The following is a 14,588-nucleotide window of genomic DNA, read 5'->3' as shown; positions in this document are numbered from 1 at the left end:
GGCTCAGAGCCTGGAGAGTGGTGGTAGGAATGAGTGGTCAGAGGAAGAAGAGGGAGAAACCTGAGAGGATGTGGTGTCGGAAGCTGAAGGGGTAACAGGCCTTATTGAGCAGGGAGAGTTTGTGGCAGAGAGAAGATCAGAATCAGAAGCTGGAGCAGGAGGATGGGAAGAGGGAGATCAAGAAGCAGAGATTAGTCAGGCTGGTAAAGAGTCACAGGTGTTTCTCTCTTCTGATGTGACAAGCTCCCCTCTCTCCTGGTCTCTCAGAACTAGGTGAGGCATGACATGAAGTGAGGAGAGGAGAGGTTGGCTGCACATGAACGAAGGCGTCGTGATACCCGGGGCAGCAAACCGCTATGTACAGCGCATGTGCGGCGTAATTATGTACAGCGCATGTGTGCGATGCCGCACATGCGCTGTACATAGTGGTTTGCCGCCGGCGCCGGGATCCTCTGCTTGTGGCTGGGGCGGCGCGATGGCTGCTCGCGCTGCTGTGAGCCCCCGCAGGATGCCTTCTTGTCACCCCCCCCCAGACATGGCACCCGGGGCACACCGCCCCCCCCCCCATTGCGACACCACTGGGTGCAGTCTCTGGTTGTTTGGGGAAAGCCCTGGAGAGGAGGGGACAGGCAACTGTGAGAAGTTGGGGACTTTCAGTCTCAGCAACTGATTTTCATGCAAGAAGACCACCAGGAATGAGCTGCTCTGCTCATTAGGCCTGGCTCTCAACAACAACAACAACAACATATTTCTACCCTACCCATCTGACTGAGTTTCCCCAGCCACTCTGGGTGGCTTTCAACAGAACATTAAAAATAGAATAAAACTTCAAACATTAAAAACTTCCCTAAACAGGGCTGCCTTCAGATGTCTTCTAAAAATAGGATAGTTGTTTATTTCCTTGACATCTGATAGGAGGGCGGGCGGCACTACTGAGAAGGCCCTCTGCCTGGTTCCCTGTAACCTCACTTCTCGCAGTGGGGAGCTGCCAGAAGGCCCTCGGAGCTGGACCTCAGTGTCTGGGCTGAATGATGGGGGTGAAGATGCTCCTTCAGGTCTACTGGGCTGAGTCTCTGGATATCGTGTTTTTGCTAATAAAGCGCTGGACTTTCAGTCGAGCCAAAGCATTTGAGCCTGGGACCTTCTGCATGCAAAGTCTGCACCCTTCCACTGAGCTACAGGCCTTTCCTATTGGGTTCCTGTTAGTTGCATAGGGAGCGGCTCACAGTGTTGTTGTTTTCTTTTGCCCTACAGGAAAGAAGGCTACATTCCCAGCAACTATGTCACAGAAACAAAAGATTCTCTGGAGATGTATGAGTGAGTTTCCTTGGAACTGTAGGCCTGAGGGCAGAAGTTAAATGTTATGAGAAAAACATAAGAATATCTGTCCCTTTGTATTTGTAATAAGGTACATTCTGGAGTCTGGGATGGGGGGTAGTAATGAGGGGGGGGGAATGTGTTTGACGAACCTACCAAATCTATAAATCGAGAACCAAGCAACAGCTCTTCTTCAAAATTCACACTTCACCAAATTTTATTATGCCATTCTTCAGCCAAAGAATGCATACAAAAATTGTGTATAATCATGAAAAGCTCATGCAGACATAGTGGATAATACACAAAAATGCATTCTGTTGGGGGGTGGGAATGACTTGCAAAATGTTTATCCTAGGCAGAATTGCATATAGTAGGAGATAAGCACCCCAACATACACAGGAATTTTCTTGTAGCGTTTTTTTTAAAAAAAATCACAAATATATGCAGAAATGGGGCAAACCAAATTTCTGATTAAAAAGAATAGAACAGGAGAAACCAAAATTGACAAGGTTGTCTATTCCTTTGTAGTGTTTCATATTTGTAGTAGAGAACCGGTGGCTGGGAAGAGGAGGGCCCTGTCATTTCTATCTTCTGAGTCTTTTTTGCAAATGCCTGCCATGACAACCCATTTTTCATCACACCTCCACACCCCTGCTAACTGGCAGGGGAAAGCAGAAATATGGCAAAGGGGGAAATGGCATCAAGGGAGAATTGATTTCATAGGGGAGAATTGATGGGTGTGGGAGTGGTTAAGCATCCATCTCCTTTTCCTGACAGCTCATCCCTTACAAAATACTTCCATTGTCTCCAGATTTGCAACCTTGGAGAACACACATTTGCCAAGAGACCTAGTAATCTGCCCTGATTGGGTGGGAAATGTTTGAGCTTTATGTTAACATTTCACCCCAAAAGTAGAGGTTTACCACCTCCCAGCCCTCTTCTTTGCAGTTCCTCCCTGGCAAATATTATGTTATGTTTCAGGTGGTATTTGAAAAACATAACTAGAAGGCAAGCAGAGGAACTGTTGAAGCAAGAGGTGAGTGTATAAGTACTTCCTTTCTTCTTTCCTTCCTCTTTCACTGTGAGAGTTAAATTATAAAGTCAGCAGATAATATTAAAAATGCCCGAAAATATATCTGCCTATATACATAAAAATGTAAGGCAGTCATCATGCTGCAGTTCCCATGGGCATGCCAACTTCCAGTGTGACAACAGAATGGTGACCCAGGGGAGCTATTTTACTGAGTGAGGGAAGCACTTCAGAGAGTGACGTCCTCTTCTCCGTTAAACACGGCTGTTGAGAGGTGTAACAGAGCAGGCAAGGCACTTCAGAGAGTGGTTTGGCAATCAGCTCTCTGCAGTGCCTGTTAAACTGTTCACCTGGGTTGCCTGCCATCCAGGCTTACTTGTCGCTCACCTGCTTGCCATTCTGTTGTCTTGCTGGCTGTAGACCAGATCCCATGGTGAGTGTATGCAAAGCATGAGAAAGGGGGGGAAACAACTACTAATACCCACTTCCTTCAAAAAAGTAAAAGAAGAAGAAAACTCACTTTTGTTTAGGTTACCGTACATAGCTGCTTTTCTACCACCCTAATCAAAATGCCAAGGTGTGTGCGAGTCTATATCAAAAGCAGCAAAACTGTACACAAAATTTTAAGCAGATTCTGCAGGAGAGACTGCTCTGCTGCCTTTATAAAACATACCCTAGCATATGGAAGTGATGCATATGTAGGTCTAGCAAGACCCAGATTAATGCCCTCTTCCATTAACTATGGCTTCAGTGATGGGGGAAGGCCCTTTACAGAGTATTTTGTCAAATTGCTATTGAAGTGCTTCTGCTGACCCTCCTTTAAAAGGGGTTGGGGCAAGCTTTGGGGGGGCGGCGGAGATTTGGGGACGGGGAATTTTGGCCAAGCTGTGAGGGGATAGACGAGGAGGTGGGAGAGATGTAAAGGAAGGGAGGGCAAAGACTGAGGATGCATTGGTAGGGTCAAAACACTAGATATCACTTCTACAGGGTCAAGGACATGCAGGTCCCTGAACCCACTGCAGTTTGCACTAGGCACGTGGTGCTTCTTGCAGCTTACTTCAAAGATCGCTGCTCATTCCCCACCCCCCGCCCCGCCCATGAAATGTTAATGATGTCACCTGCTTTCAAATTTCAGGGCAAAGATGGTGGCTTCATTGTCCGAGACTCCATCAGCAATACAGGAAAATATACAGTCTCTGTGTTTGGCAAGTCATCTGGGTAAGTGTGGCCTGCTGGTGTAGGAACAAGATGACCATGCATTACACTAGTCCTCAGTAAAAACCTCAACAGTAGGACAGATATGAGGATGAGCCCCAGATGGAGGATAGCATCTATTCTGGCCTGCTCCTGCTGCAACCCGTTATCTGCTTGCGGCCCTCCTCTTCCCTCTGTCTGGCCCCTGATACCCCTCCCTGTACCTTCACAATAGAGGAAGAGGAGAGAGAGAGAGATAATGAATAGAAGGTGGGTGAAGGGAGTGCAGGCTTGGGTCTATGAGTACCTGTTGGAGGTATATGTGTTATTATAGGGGTGGGGTTTGTGTGCATGAGAAAGATGGAATAGATGGATGGATGGATGATGAAAGGGAGAAAAACAGAGAGAAGGGGTGTCCCTAGGCATTTTGGGCTTTGACCCTGCCTAGCACTTCACTCCTGGGGGAATGTGCTCTTTGACTCAATGGATGCTGGTTCATTAGCACACTTGGGAATACTGCCCCACCCACCTCAGTCTCATATTTTGCAACTTTCCTCAGAAAATAGGGGCATTCTGTTTGAGTCTGCACCTGACCAGCTCTCATCTGCCTACCTTATTACTTAAAGGTAAAGGTAAAGGGCCCCTGACCATCAGGTCCAGTCGTGTCCGACTCTGGGGTTGCGGCGCTCATCTCGCTCTATAGGCCGAGGGAGCCGGTGTTTGTCTGCAGACAGCTTCCGGGTCATGTGGCCAGCATGACAAAGCTGCTTCTGGCGAACCAGAGCAGCGCACGGAAACGCCCTTTACCTTCCCGCCGGAGTGGTCCCTATTTATCTACTTGCACTTTGATGTGCTTTTGAACTGCTAGGTGGGCAGGAGCTGGGACCGAGCAACGGGAGCTCACCCCGTTGCAGGGATTCGAACCGCCGACCTTCTGATCAGCAAGCCCTAGACTCTGTGGTTTAACCCACAGCGCCACCTGGGTCCCTTATTACTTACAACCTTATTACTTACAACCAGTCAAAGTGTGGCTTTGCCTGTCACTGGCTCTGGTTCCACATATAGCTGCCACCGCCTTGGCTTCAGAAAAGGCTGCTCAGCCCTGTGCTGCCTTGCTTATCCCTTCCATCCTTCTCATGTTATTGCTCTTAACTTGTTGTGCAGCAATGATTGAAATCCATCAATGGCATTCCCTGGAATTATCGGTTTTCCTTTAGTCACACCTTAGGAGTCATGAACTCCAGAATTCATCATTACCCTACTGGTCACCAATCCGCAATTGATTTCACAGGGACCCCCAGGGGATGATCCGCCATTACGTTGTGTGCTCCACACCCCAGAACCAGTATTTCCTGGCAGAGAAGCACCTCTTCAACACCATCCCAGAGCTGATCAACTACCACCAACATAATGCAGCAGGTGAGAAATGAAATGGTTGAGGCACAAGGAAACTTGCCGACTTTTACGATGGAGATGGGAGTGGGGGAAGGGGAAGGGGAGGGATAAATGCCAACAGCTTGATAAAGAAGGTCAACAACCTATTTTAATTTATTACTCGTCCTTCGCCCTAAGATCCCAGGGCAGGTCAAAACAATTTAAATTGCAGTTTAAAACTGTTTAAAAACTTATAATTAAAAAATGTAAACACAAAAAAATAGTGTGGCTCTTGAAAATAAACATTTACAGAGTATAAAGAGCTCCTACCCCTCAGAGGTTTCTCCCAACATTTGACTGAGATCTGCTCCACTGCAATTTGCACCTGTTGTGTCTTCTCCTGTCCTCTCAAGCAACAGGTTTCTTCCATCATCAGTTATTTGAAGACAGTTATCTTGCTTCCCCTTGAATATGAATATGAATACCATATTACGGCCAGAGACCAGCTCTTATAAAAATTCCTTTGGAAGATCAATTCCAAAGAACATATAATACATGTGACACTTTATACAACAATAAAATCGATATTCATAAAAGCAATGGGGATAAGAGTGCTTAAAGCTTAAAACTTAAAAAGCTGCCGCAGAAAACTGAACCTGGGTCGCTCAGGGAACGTTGTTTTGGGACATTCAGACGGGCTGGTTCTTCTCAGGAGGGAGTCTATGTCTGCATATCTGGACACAGAATCTGGCAACCGTCCTGGTTATCTTCTCATGCTTCCCCTTCATCTTCTATTCTCCAAGTGAAACATGCCCAACTCTTTCAACCATTCCCCTTTGGGCTTGGTTTCCAGATATCGCCTCATCCAAGTCACTGACCTCTGGATGTGCTCCATTCTGTCAACGCCTGCATACACACCATACGTTTAAAGCACATGACTTCTCTCAAAGACTCCTGAGAACTGTAGTTTGTTAAGGGGCTAGGAGGTATGGCTGCATACAGACTATACCTTCAAAGCACATTCATAGGACAATGGACATGCTTTCCCTCAGATACCTCTGGGCACTGTAGTTTACTCCTCACAGATATATAACTCCCAGCAACCTTTAGCAAATCACAGCACCTAGAATTCTTTGGTGGGAAGGTTGTGCTTTAAAGGTAAAGTACTGTATGTGCATAACATGTAGCGACACAAGGAGTAAACTATAGTTCTCATGATTCTTTGAGGAAAGCAATGTGTTTTAAATGTATGGGGGTGTGCACAGCCAGTGATCTTAAAGTGTGGTACCCAGATCTTGACACCGTATTCCTGATGTGGCCTGACCAGCACAAGATAGAACCAAGCTATTACTTCTCATGTATTGCACACTATGCTTCTGTTTACACAGCCTAAGATTGCATTAGCATACTGTACCTGTAGTTTACACAAGCTGCACAATTTGGACTTGTGATCCTGATGCTGAATTCGGGTATCTTTAGTGTAGAATATATACAGCTCTGTTTATAATATACATGGTAATGCAATTTATATTGCTTTGCACCTATATTATTATGAATGCACTACTTCAAAATATAATTGTTTGATGCACCCTAGGGCTTATTTCCAGATTGAAGTACCCTGTGTCATCGCAACAGAGAACTGCTCCTTCCACAGCTGGACTTGGATATGGTAATATTTGAATGCTCTTCATTTGGGATTTATCTGTATGTTGCACCTTCACCTTTACTGTCTTTCTATTGCTCCCCTGCAGTGAAAGTGGGCTTGGGATAGGTGAACCAAACAGCTGTTCTTGCTACTTTCCCCTCTGTATCAGCGGTGGGAAATGTGTTTCCTTCTGGATATTGTTTGACTACAGTTCCCAGCATCCCTGACCTTTAGCCATGCTGACTAGGACTGATGGGAGCTGGAGTCCACAAGTTGCCCAGCCCAGTTCTAAGAAGCCTTCTTCCCACAATGATTGACACCTTACACTGTGCTTTGTGTTGATTCTAGGGGCATGGGAGATTGATCCAAAGGACCTAACATTCCTCAAGGAGCTGGGGACAGGGCAATTTGGGGTGGTGAAGCACGGGAAATGGAGAGGCCAGCATGATGTGGCAGTGAAGATGATAAAGGAAGGTTCCATGTCAGAGGATGCATTCATCGAAGAAGCCAAAGTCATGATGTGAGTAGCAAAGAACTTTATATTCGTCTCTTTGTCTCTGCCTCCCTTTTTCTGGGTAGCTTCCTCTTTCTTCTGGGATAGGGATGGGGTACATTGAGAATACTGGACTACAAGTCCCTGGGGTGGTGGAAGCTAGAGTCCAGTAACATCTGCAAGGCCACATTTTCCCCTTCCCTGCTGTAGCTGATGATATCAGGGATTAAGGGCACCTCTATTATTGAGCAGTCTTTCTTGTTTGCTACCACAAAGATTGCACAGAGGTTTGGATATATCTGGTAAATTGAGCATCAAATCTGGTTTGTTTGTGGGGTAGTTATAAGTCAATAATCATTCATCCTGATTTCCCTGTGCACCTTCCCTGTCATTCCACACTTTTGGGTACATTTCTTAAAACTGCAAAATGTCTTTCATTTTGTAAGGAGGATTTGTTGCTTCAGGATGAAAGAGGACTTTTATGCATTTTTAACTTTGCAAACTGAAACGTCCTTGTATGTGCTTGAAGCCCTCCCACAGAATACTGACAGTCTGAAGGCACCCTAAATCTGCTGTCTTCTGCATGAAAAGCATGCAATGAGAGACTGAAAGGGAACCAAAGCAGTTAGCCCACCCCCTCCTGTCAAATCTCCCATTTATTGGTACCTCCACAGGCACAGCTATTACAGCCAGTCATCACCCCAAATGACTCAAATCAAACCACACACAAAGATATCCAGTCTTTTTGAAAACCACAGGGATAGAGAACCTGTGCTTCTCTAGATGCCACTGGACTTCAGCTCCCATCATCAGCTCCCATCAGCCCAAGCCAGCATGGCCAGTGGTCAAGGATAATGGGAACTATAGTCTGTCAACATCTGGAGGGCAACAGGTTTCCCATCCTGGAAATAGCAGGACATGGCTGTTGGTTTTTTTAGCATTTACTTGTGCTCTTGTGGAGAAGAATAATGGAAAATGGTCCAAAGCCCAGTGACAGAATATTTGCTTTCATGGCAGAAGACCCCCTTGGCAACTCCCAAGTAGAGCTAACAGAGACACCTGTCTCAAATTACCTTATCTGGAGCCACTGCCTGTCATTGTAGACAATTCTGAGGTATAAATGGACCAATGATGGTTTTTCTTCCCCTAGCACTATGGAGAATCTCAAGAGACAGCTCTCCATTCTGCCGTCAAGTTACTGGGAATCACAAGTGGGAAGAGTGCTGTTGTACTGAAATCCTGCTTTTAGGGCTTCCCGGAGACATCCTGTTGGTCAGGATGCTGGACTAGATGAGCCTTTGGCCCAATCCAGCAAGCCTCTTCCTATGTTCTTATGATGTTTTCTCACTCCAGGAACCTCTCACACGAGAAGCTAGTGCAGCTATTTGGAGTCTGCACGAAGGAGAGGCCAATACTGATCGTCACTGAGTACCTCTCCAAAGGTTGCCTCTTGACTTACCTGCGGGACACTCGGCAGTCCCTCCAGGGCACGGAGCTTCTCGAGATGTGCAAGGATGTCTGCGAGGCCATGGGGTATCTGGAATCCAAGCAGTTCCTGCACAGAGACCTGGTAGGTGATTGCTTTCCCACTTCTCCATATACCCCTGCCATGTGAAGTAAATGGGGGGGGTGCCTAATAGGGAGAGGACCTCCTTGTTAGTAGCACCCTGGCTATGGAACAGCTTCTCCAGAGAAGAGCACCTTGCTTGTGCTTGAACTCTTTTTCTCACATTTTGAACAGAATGTATTATTTTTAAAAGAAAATTCTAGCCTCTCAGAGCTGTGAACCAAGTCTTATTTTATCATCTCTGCTGCTGATTGGAAAAGTGGAACATAGGAAACTTCATTTTACCCACTCAGACCACTGGTCCATGCAGCTCTATGTTATCTACACTGATTGGCAGCAGCTCTCCAGTGTTTCAGGTGGGGGACATACCCTGCCCTACCTGGAATTCCTGGTGACTGATCCTGAGACCTTCTGCATACAAAGCAGATGCTCTACCACTGAGCAGTGGCCCTGGGTTTTGTGCTTTTTCTCTGCTAGAAAGGAGGTCTTCCTGCTGCATTTTGTTTTCTTATTGCATTTGTAATAACTGTATTTTGTAAGTTACTGTTGTTGTATTTTATTCCTGCTCTGGTAGCTACCCAGCTAATGTATGTTGAGACCATATTCTCTTATATCTCTGCCACAGGCTGCTCGCAACTGCTTGATCAGTGAACAAGGTGTTGTCAAAGTCTCGGATTTCGGTCTCTCCAGGTCAGTTTGTGTGCATATGCATGTGTAGGACGCTGAGGTTGCTTAGCTTTTTCTCTGTTTAACTTTTTATATGCCTTTTTTATTATTCCCTTTGCTGTCTTTCTCATTATGACTGCCATTCTATTGTTCCTCCTCAGCCTCTTTGTTTGCATCCTTCACTGCAGCTACCATTTTGGACTACCTCTTTCTATTTTAGCTTTGTTACCTGATTAAACAACTCTTAGTCCGTTATTATTATTTAAGACATAAAGTGCTTAACATTTCCTAAGCATGGCACATACATTAAATTAGAAGACAGCCCTGCCCAGAGGCCCACAATCTCATAGACATGATACAAGGGAAAAATAAATGAGGAGGGAAGAGGAAAGCTAGCATTGAAGCTGCTGCTCCTTCTCTGGACAATGGTGGGAGGGAGGGCAGGCTGGTCTCTCGCCAGCCATGATGTTCTTACTGCGAGGCAGGAGGTGCCCACCTAGCTCATAAGAGCTTTAGTTCTTTGTTTAAGTGCACAAACTTGCATATGAGAAGACACAACAGTTCTAATGGTTTTGACAGGAAGCACAGATATGTCTTTTCTTTTTTTTAAATAAACATTTTTATTATATTTTCCAATTTAAATATCTACGGTAATCCAACAGATATGTCTTTTCAAGGAAGCATTTGACAAGGTTTGCAGTGCAATCCCATAACTCATAAGCTGCATTTGAGTTTAGTAGGGCTTACTCCTAGGCAAGTGTATAGAAGGGAAGGGCAATCCTTTTCAACCCAAAGGTCACATTTCCTACTGGCTAACCTTCTTGGAGTCTCCTGGCCACAGAAGTCAGTTTCTTTTTTTCAAAGTGGATGTGTTGTACCAGAGTAACAGAGCACTTCTGTTATACAAACTTAAATTTCCTCTATGTGAGTGACTGTCTCCAACAACATACTGAATCCAAAGGCAACCTTTTCTGCTTAAAGAGAGTGTTGTGGGGAAGGCACTTAAAAAGGATAGGCTAATGATCGACTGATGGGAATACATATAATTTCCATGCAAACAAATCAGGATGAATGCGCGTTCTTGTATAACCTTCCTGCAAACAAGTAAGAATGGATTTGCATTGCTCAGTAAAGAGCAAACATTGTTTAATCTCCACAGGAGCTTTGTGCACACAAATTGGAATGAATGTTCATCTTGAGGCACTCTTAGGCTTTTAGGAAGCACAAGATCCTGTAAGGCAACATATAAACTAGCACAACTAAAATCTGTCTACGCAGGTACGTCTTGGATGATGACTACATTAGCTCCATGGGATCCAAATTTCCAGTCCGGTGGTCCCCTCCAGAGGTTCTTTTGTACAGCAAGTTCAGCAGCAAATCGGACATTTGGGCTTTTGGTGAGTTGAAAGTGTGTGCCACTGATGTAGAACCTGGAATAGTCAGAGGATGAACTTTCTATGGCAGTAGATTCTAGGACAGGCAAATGAACGGAACCCTACCTGCAATAGGGAGGACATTAAGAACACTGTGCTGCTGATGTGATTTGCAGGCCCCGGAATAGATGCACGGGCTAGGCCTTTAATAACTCACTGTAAATCCTAGGGATAGGGAACAGCGTTCATAGGGCTTTGGGGTATATTTAATATACGGTACATACATTGCCATATCTGACTACAGTGGTACGTCGGTTTATGAACACAATTGGTTCCAGAAGTCTGTTCATAAACTGAAGCGTTCATAAGCGAACTTTCCCATTGAAAGTAATGGAAAGTGGATTAATCTGTTCCAGACGGTCCGCGGAGTACTTAAACTGAAGCAAACTTTCCCATTGAAAGTAATGGAAAATGGATTAATCTGTTCCATGCGGGTCCGCGGAGTACTCAACCTGAAGCGTACTTAACCCGAAGCATGGGTGTAATTGGTTCCGGAAGTCTGTTCATAAACTGAAGCATTCATCAACTGAAGCGAACTTTCCCATTGAAAGTAATGGAAAGTGAATTAATCCGTTCCAGATGGGTCCGCGGCATTCGTAAACCGAAAATTCATAAACCGTGGTGTTCATAAACCGAGGTTCCACTGTATAAATACTATACAAAACAAGGAGACACTGGAGCTTAAATAGTAGAGACTTAAAAGATGCTAAAGGACTGTAACCAATGCTCCATTTTTTCACCATGGCCCATTAGGAGGCAGCTTCCATGTAGAACACAGAGGTCACCCCAAGATAAGGGGTTGAGCCAGTGATTCCAAGTTCCATTATGGTGCTTTCCTGACTGACAGGTGTCCTGATGTGGGAGATTTACACCTTGGGGAAGATGCCCTACGAGAGGTTTAGCAACAGCGAGACCACTGAGCATGTGACCAAAGGGCTGCGTCTCTATCGCCCCCAGCTGGCCTCTGAGAGAGTCTATGCCATCATGTACAGCTGTTGGCACGAGGTAAGGCTTCCCGTAAACTGCCCCGGTTGCTTGCTTATTTATTAGCAATACGGTACAGTACTTGCATGGCACCCAGTAATGAAGTTCTCTCTCTCTTTACTATAAATCAGGAACTGTAAATGGTAAAATGCAACAACTCCAGTTATCGCCAGGCCCTGGGACCACTGGAGGATTGGTAGCTCCTCCTGGCAATCCGCATGGTGCGCGCTGGGTGACCAGTCCCTCCTTGTCCCCAGAATCTGGGCAACTGAGCCTGCTGCCTGGCTTGCCAAACTGCTCCCTTTTGCTTATGAGGTATTCTGGAGCCCGTATAGCATCCTTAAGTGGGTTCCCTATTGGTAGGAGAAAATAACAGAGGCCAACCAGAGTATACTGAGAAGCAAAGCAGCTAGTAAGCCTGATCTTTATTCAAGGAACTGTTGCAACAGGGTCCCCACTCACCACACACAGGAGGGAGGAGAACCCTGAACAATGGTGAGCAAGCCCAAGACCACCACCTGTAAAACATCATACATACCGTACATCGCAGAAGGAGGTGGTATACAGCAGAAATCCTGTTTGCCAGGATACCCAATACTGTAATGGTCACTGATTGCATTACTTGGGCAGCCTGGTCATTCTTTTGTGATGGTTAATACTTTAGTTCCTGAATCCAAGTCACAGGCTCACCCTATTCGTACGCAAATGTGCCCTTAAGACAGGATTTGCAAGCAAAAACACAATGGGAAGGCTTTCTCCCTTTGCCTCCCTTACTGCAGAAGAATATTTGAAGTCATTGGGAGAGTCAAAATGGCTTCAGGATTGCTCTCCCATACTTTTTCAGACACATGGTTCATATATTTAGATATGTGTGCATTTATGAATATTTATTCTATCTTATAACACAGGGATGGAGTTTTGTTGCTTGAAATAGAGCAGGATTCATTGTTTTTTTTGCTGTTGTTAGATGAGCATCCTTATAAATTTTGGTTTTATTGTATTTTTGCTCTATTTGTTTTTAAATAACTGCCAAATTTTGGTATTTTATAGAGATTGCTTGGATAATTTTTTTGTAGAAAGCAATGGATAAATGTAATAAATAATAGTACATTAATGTCTCTTAAGTAAACAACCTTATTGGTACAGTGGTGCCTCGCTTAACGAATGCCCTGCTTAATGAAATTTCCGCTTAACGAAAGGATTTTTCTCGCGGAGGTTGCCTCGCTAGACGAATTCATTTTATGAAAAATTCATCTAGCGAATCGCGGTTTCCCATAGGAATGCATTGAAATTCAATTAATGCATTCCTATGGGCAAAAAAAAATTCAATGCATTTCTATGGGATTCGCTAGACGAATTTTTCGTTATAAGAAAAGACCCGTGGAACGAGTTAAATTCGTCTAGCGAGGCACCACTGTATAAGCTTCCCCCTCTTTTCTGTTCTTTTGCTGCAGAAAGCAGATGAGCGTCCCACCTTCCAAGTCCTTCTGAGCCTCATTTTGGATTTAGCAAATGAAGACCCCTGAACTGCCATCATCCAATCGCTCTTTTACTACTGCTTATTTTTGTATGTTTGCTCCAGAATTTGTAGATGGACAATTAATGGATGAATCCACATCATGACAAAAGTAACTGGATCTTTCAGACAATACCAGATTATTTTCGTCTGCCTCACGTGTAATAACTGGCTTGTACAGTAGTACCTCGGGTTACAGACGTTTCAGGTTACAAACGCTTCAGGTTACAGACTCCGCTAACCCAGAAATAGTACCTCTGGTTAAGAACTTTGCTTCAGGATGAGAACAGAAATTGTGCTCTGGCGGCGCGGCGGCAGCAGGAGGCCCCATTAGCTAAAGTGGTACCTCAGGTTAAGAACGGACCTCCAGAAGGAATTAAGTGTATGAATTCACTGAAGTGCTAAAGAAGATCTAACTTATGACAGCAAGTGCTGGTTGGGTACTATTTTCCTCTTCAGCAGAGTAAATCCCTTTCAGTGCAGTATCATGGCTTTCTACCTGTAACTTGAAATGGCATTATGGGATTAAAAAAGGATGATGTAATTGTTTGGAAACTTGTTTTGCTATGATGAAATAACAATTACAAGAAATAATATGAAAATGAAATATATAAAAGGGAAATATACCTGATTGTTTTATCATCCTTTCTTGGATACTTTTACCACCACATCTTGCTGCCCTTTCCAATCACCCAGTCTTCTGCCATGTGCTTTCAATGGCCCAAGATGCAAATTTATTTACCGTATATTCCAGCATATAATACAACTGGGCACATAAGACGACCCCCAACTTTCCCAGTTAAAATATAGAGTTTGGGATATACTCGTATAAGAAATACGACCTGGCGTATAAGACGACCCCCGACTTTTGAGAAGATTTTCCTGGGTTAAAAAGTAGTCTTATACGCAGGAATATACAGTATTTAGGTCAACATTTTGTTAAAAAGGTTGAATTTACAGTTACACTCATGCACTCCACACATTCCCCATCCCATAAATTAGATTTGGTATGCTGATAAATATTCCACCGTGGCCCTTCTGCTGCAAAAGGAAGGGGGAAATCTCAACAAGGGGATGTGGATAGACTGAGGCTCCACTCCATGATAATAAAGGAACTGGGTTTTTAGCTTCTGCTAAATCAGAATTTGGTATCAAAGTGGGGGAAAGCCGAGTAGTTTACAACAACCCTGCAACATATCTGAGAGTGATTACAGTACAGAGAAGGGCGGCTGGGGAAGAAGGCTTGGAGACAGTAGCTCAAAACATCAATGTAATGTAGCTCACTTCTCCCCGCATTGCATGGAGCAGAGATGAGGTTGAGAGAGAGAGGCTTACAACATGCATGCATTAGTATCTCCCACATTGCAGG

General features: G+C 44.7%; 1 protein-coding gene across 1 annotated transcript in view; it reads left to right on the top strand.

The window, feature by feature from the left end:
• BTK (Bruton tyrosine kinase) overlaps positions 1 to 13,845 on the top strand; it is a 32,055-nt gene extending 18,210 nt beyond the window's left edge. Inside the window, exons 9-19 of the mRNA XM_060270245.2 lie at positions 1,255 to 1,317; positions 2,299 to 2,353; positions 3,483 to 3,565; positions 4,833 to 4,960; positions 6,510 to 6,584; positions 6,909 to 7,080; positions 8,407 to 8,623; positions 9,246 to 9,310; positions 10,565 to 10,683; positions 11,567 to 11,724; positions 13,158 to 13,845. Of these exons, the coding sequence (XP_060126228.2) occupies positions 1,255 to 1,317; positions 2,299 to 2,353; positions 3,483 to 3,565; positions 4,833 to 4,960; positions 6,510 to 6,584; positions 6,909 to 7,080; positions 8,407 to 8,623; positions 9,246 to 9,310; positions 10,565 to 10,683; positions 11,567 to 11,724; positions 13,158 to 13,229 (1,207 nt within the window). The 3' untranslated portion in view covers positions 13,230 to 13,845. The remainder of the gene's footprint in view (positions 1 to 1,254; positions 1,318 to 2,298; positions 2,354 to 3,482; positions 3,566 to 4,832; positions 4,961 to 6,509; positions 6,585 to 6,908; positions 7,081 to 8,406; positions 8,624 to 9,245; positions 9,311 to 10,564; positions 10,684 to 11,566; positions 11,725 to 13,157) is intronic.
• The last annotated feature ends 743 nt before the right edge of the window (positions 13,846 to 14,588 follow it).

This window comes from Zootoca vivipara, chromosome Z2 (genome assembly GCF_965207765.1).
Source record: "Zootoca vivipara chromosome Z2, rZooViv2.hap1.1, whole genome shotgun sequence".
NCBI lineage: Eukaryota > Metazoa > Chordata > Lepidosauria > Squamata > Lacertidae > Zootoca > Zootoca vivipara.
Note: the sequence above shows the minus strand (reverse complement) of the source record. Positions and strands in the feature narration are given on the sequence as shown.